This window comes from Nestor notabilis, unplaced genomic scaffold (genome assembly GCF_000696875.1).
Source record: "Nestor notabilis isolate BGI_N333 unplaced genomic scaffold, ASM69687v1 scaffold1248, whole genome shotgun sequence".
Lineage (NCBI taxonomy): Eukaryota > Metazoa > Chordata > Aves > Psittaciformes > Psittacidae > Nestor > Nestor notabilis.
The window spans coordinates 35,579-40,489 of NW_009938537.1; the positions used below are offsets into that span (position 1 = coordinate 35,579).

A 4,911-nucleotide genomic window follows, 5' to 3' on the forward strand; every position below is an offset into this window, starting at 1 on the left:
AAGAAGCCATTCCCAAAATGTCTGATGATGGAAAGAATCTACCCCATTTGGTGCTACCTATGTCTGGTTTGCTCAGACAGTAATAGGAATGCTAAGGCTTTGAATGTGCTCAAGAGTTTTCAGCCTTTAGAAGGCTAGAGTTGGGATGGTCATTTAGCATGAGTTTTACAACATGATTAGTGGCAGAGTCTGGTCTTGAAAATGAGCTGACGTCCCTGCTGACTGTAGACTGTGGATATGCTCAGAGTGTGAAAAAAATGCTGCTGGAGCCTGACTAGAGAGCCTGGAAAGGCCTTCATAGAGTAGGGAGCTGTCATAAATACTAGATTTTAATAGTCTGTTCTTGATGACAATTCTGAATTTGGTGTATGGCTTGTGAAACTCGCTCTTAAGGACTTTGTGCAGTAAGTTAGCCTGCTGATCGTTCAGAGGTGAGAGAGCCTTCTGCACATGGGCATTAGCAGAGAAAGGTTGCTTTGGTAGGTCAAGAGTGGGACAACAGTTTAGGACAGGTGTTGGTGTTCAACCTGTAAGATCAGAAAATTTTATGTTGGAAGAATAGACAAGAAAGACTGTGGAGGTAAAATCATTACCTTGATGGAAAAACAGGTAAGCAAGCTGATGATTTTGGCAGGAAAGCCAGCTGTAAAGTAGAATGGTAGCAAAAAGAGAAACTTTTTGTGAGCACTGAAATCAGAGCAGCTGACTACCCTTAATTTTTTTGTATGACTTCCATTCTTAGTTTCAGACAAAATTGGCCGCATCCAGGCTATTCTTATGGTGTGTTCATCCAAACTGTGTCAAAGAAGTTTGTTTTCTGTTATTTCTAGAGCAGTTTTGTAGAGAGTCAGAGGATAGTGAAAATATCTAAGATTATTTGGTTTTCCAAACTAAGCTACCAAATTTCTCCAGATTACTTTTTTTTTTCTTAGATACTTATTTTTGTACAGTATTATATCATCATTATGGAATGTAATCTTATCTGTGAGGTACAGGCGTTGGTCATACAGTGTATGTAATGACTAGTCAATTCAATATGTGCTTTGAACCAACTATTAATCGGTGATGCTTTTGTTCTAAATATATTGTTTTGATTTCACAGGTGCCTGCATAAATATCACTAACAGCCAGTGCCAAATGCTGCCATATAACTACACCACTACAACTTCAGTTCTTTCCATTGTCAAAAGTATTGAAATGGAAAAGTTCCTGAAGTTCTTCAGTTATCTCAGTCGTCTCGGCTGCTATCAACACATCATGCTGTTTGGCTGTAGTCTTGCTCTTCCTGAATGCATCAGTGACGGTGATGACAGGTATTTGGGAATGAAAATCAGTCAGTGACTAGAGCCAATTGTGGTAAAATACTCTCTATTTAATCAGACAAGGGAAGATCCAAACTAAGCCTATGACCTTCTCATTGCAAAACTCCTGTCTGTCAGGGCTATTCACAACATTTCTGCCATGACAAGTCAACTGCAATAGAGTTCTCTCAGGAAAAATACTGCTTCTATATGGAATAAAACTACAGTATTAGGGCAGTCAGGCCTGTTTTCTTAAAAAAAAAAAAAAGGCTATCCTGAATTCTTGTACTTCATTTCTCCAATATGGATGAGTCAAAATGGAATGCTTTGTAACAACACTGGATATTTATAGCACTGGCATAAAGTGTGGTGGCTGTTACTTAAATTAAACTTCAAATTTTTTTTTAGTCTTTTCCTTCAGAAAAGTCAATACTAAAAGTATGTTTTATATTAGATTAGTAGGATGTAGTCAGAGTGACATAAACTGTTTTGGAAGCTTAAGCATGTCTTTATTTCTGCATTTATGTAATTACACAGCATTACTATCATGTGCATGCACTTTTTTCATTGAGCTTGATTTTGGAAAAGGATCAGAGAGTTTAACAAGCTGAAGTCAAAATATGGCACAAAAAGGAAAAAAGGGAATTCTTTAATATGTACATGATCTGGTGTTTCTGGTGGGGAGAAGAGAGACAGTAGATTTCTTTCTCCTAATTTTCAATTTCTCCACTGTGAAATTCAGTGGAAGGGAATAAGGCAATTGAATAAGTGATTCAATTAACGTAACAAGAACCAAGATGCTGGAAGCTGTGGTGTTTAGAAGAGACACGATGCTTATGAAAAATGTTCTATGAGATGAAGTAAGCAGGTCTAAGACACAGTTGCCGATGAGAAGTACAGTCCCACTCCAGGCAATATATGCCTGCCATTCCACCAGAGGGTAGCGGTGGAATGAGACTAACCATTAGACTGGCTGAGCTGTTTAATCCAAATACATCAATGTACGTATCTTCGTTAGCCTACAAAAACTATTTTCAGTTTCAATTCAGTGCATGATTAATTATAGCCCCCCTGCTCTGATTCAATATTAAAATTGTTTCAGTTAAAGAATCTGGTAACATACAGCTTCAAGCTACCTGCTCTTTCTAGAAATTGTAGACCAAAATAAGAAAAATGGGTTCAGGTAATAAATTGATGCATTTAAATGTTCAGCAACAGAAGAGACCATTTCTCTGTTGCTTCAGTTATTTGGTCTTGTTTGGAATTTGGCTATCACAAACCGTTTGAGACGGAGTGGCTTGTGTGTCAAAAGCACAAAGCTCATAAATTAATCAAATAAAGTTGTGAAAGGGTAAGATTTTTACCTTTCCTTTTGCATTTCTTTCCTGAAGAAATTTTCTTGCAGGGCTTACATTATGACAGCTACCTTGCTAACTTAAAAGGGTAGAAGTTAAACTAATGTTTTGAACATGCAGGTTTTTGCTCTGGTTTTGAGTGGCAACCAAAATAATCTGAGATTCAGGAGTCAGGGTTTTTCTTTGCATGTGTTGTTTGTTGTCACCTCCGTCCCACCAAGAGTAACCTTGTCCCATTATTTTTTAATGTCAAAGCTGGAACTGAATTTCCCTGTCCTGGTTTAATGTTCTGGAAGTCACAATGCTTCCCCCAATTCTTATTTTACAATCTTTTTTTTTGTGGAAACCGTTCTGGCCCCTGCAGGCTGATCGGGAAGGAAGTCCAAAGTGAGACTGTAAATGATGCAGGATTATGCTAGAATCTGATTTCACTTCAAGTAACCCTATGTCTCCAGAGTGTGTCATCGGGGATGCTGAAAATGTAGGCTCAGTAGCAACCACTGTAAGAACCTTGAAGGTGGATTGATGAAATGCTGGTTTGTTAAATCTAGTTTGCTAAACCTGAGTTGTCTTAGTTTAACTTCTGCTTTCTTCTTTAAAGAGAACACATTTTCCTGTAGGCAACTGAGTGAATTTCGTGATTACTGTTATTCTTGTAGCATCCAATTATTGCAGGCAAAGAGACGTATTTCAAAGCCAACAATAATGATTTTTTTCAGAAGTATCGTATCTGCAAAAAGTAGTTATTTAACACCTTCCTCCTCTTCCCTCCTTCCCCCCCCGCCCAGCTGAGTGAGATCTGGAGAAATCTCTTTGTTGGTATGAAGAGCTCTTGGTTACTCTGTACGTGTTCAGTGCAGATATGAAAATGGAAGAAACAGGCCTGTTTTAGACAGTAGGGGAATCTGAATCTGGGAGGTAGAAACATACTGAAGGAGAACCGGAAGAGCCATTGTGGAAAGACTCTGATGTTAATGAATGGGGGGGGTATGTCCATATGCTGTAGCCCTTTTTGGGGACTTATGGTTTTTTTAACATACAGTATCACAAAACGTACACCAGCATGGAGAACAGCTGTTACTGACATTGTCACTAGTTCCTCCAGTCAATTACAGCTATTTCATTCTAATTGCCAGCGCATCTCTGATCATAATTTTTCATCTATTGACACTACTTTGTTTTATAGAGCAATTATTTCAAATTTATCTAAAGTACAATTTGGCAAATGCTGCTTACACAGTAAAGAAAAAATTAAACTTGTGATGCTCAGATGTCTGCTCTTAAGTATTGTCAAGAGCATCTGTGTTGGCAGCTGCAGCCATGGGAGCAGTAATTATAACAATGCATTACAAGAAGGAAAGTTACAAACACTAATCCTTGGCATCCAGTATCTTGTTATTAAATAGCTTTGCTCTGATTTTTAAACTTGTGTCTGTTTCACATTTATCTTGTATGTGTTTATAAACATTGTATTTATTAACACTTGAAAGAGATTAAGTTTCTAGGCAGAGCATCTTCAGTGTTTGTGTAACACCAAGTGCAGTTAGGTACTGGGATTTCTGAATGCTGCCACAATACTGTTGCTCTTAAAAATTGTTCTTCTTAATCTTCCTGCAATGGAATCATGTGTGACAGTAAAAATATATTAATTTTAAAAGTTATATTTAATTCCAGCAACTGGATGTACACTCAGGTAGCCCTGCTCTTTTAAGAAATTATGCAAAATACCTTTAAAATACAATTTTCAATAAATGTAAAGTTTGAAAATACAACTCTATTTTCAAAATAAACCCTCTGTGAGAATGGAACATGGAAATTGAAGTACAGTGAGACTTTTTGCTTGCTTATGATTACTTGCTCAGAATTTGGATAGTAAGAGACATTTTTTTTAAAGCATTATGAAACTTCTTCCTCCTTGGGTGAATGGGTGAGATCTTTCCAATATGGTTACAAAATCAGACTTTAAAAACTGGTCTTTACACTTAATACGGTCACATTAATAGCTAGGGAAGCCAAGACTGAGCAAGAAATTTGCAGCAGAGCAGAGAACTGAGCCTGCATCACCTATATCCTATATCTTTAGATACAACATTATTGTTCCTCTTGATTAAAGTCTGCAAATTCGTTTCACTTGTTAACATTCATTCATTTTACTTTTGATCTCGAGCACTCAATGTAAGAGGAAAAAACTGCTATAATTTGTCTTTTTGCTTTTGCTTTTTTGCCTACCCTCATCCCGCCGTCCCCCACCTCCC

General features: G+C 37.4%; 1 protein-coding gene across 1 annotated transcript in view; it reads left to right on the plus strand.

Annotated features, from left to right (window-relative positions):
* The window catches only part of CORIN (corin, serine peptidase), a gene marked incomplete at its 5' end in the record, with an annotated part of 109,747 nt that overhangs the window by 23,701 nt on the left and 81,135 nt on the right, over positions 1-4,911 (plus strand). The window contains one exon of the mRNA XM_010019355.1: positions 1,103-1,313. Coding sequence (XP_010017657.1) covers positions 1,103-1,313 — 211 coding nt within the window. The remainder of the gene's footprint in view (positions 1-1,102; positions 1,314-4,911) is intronic.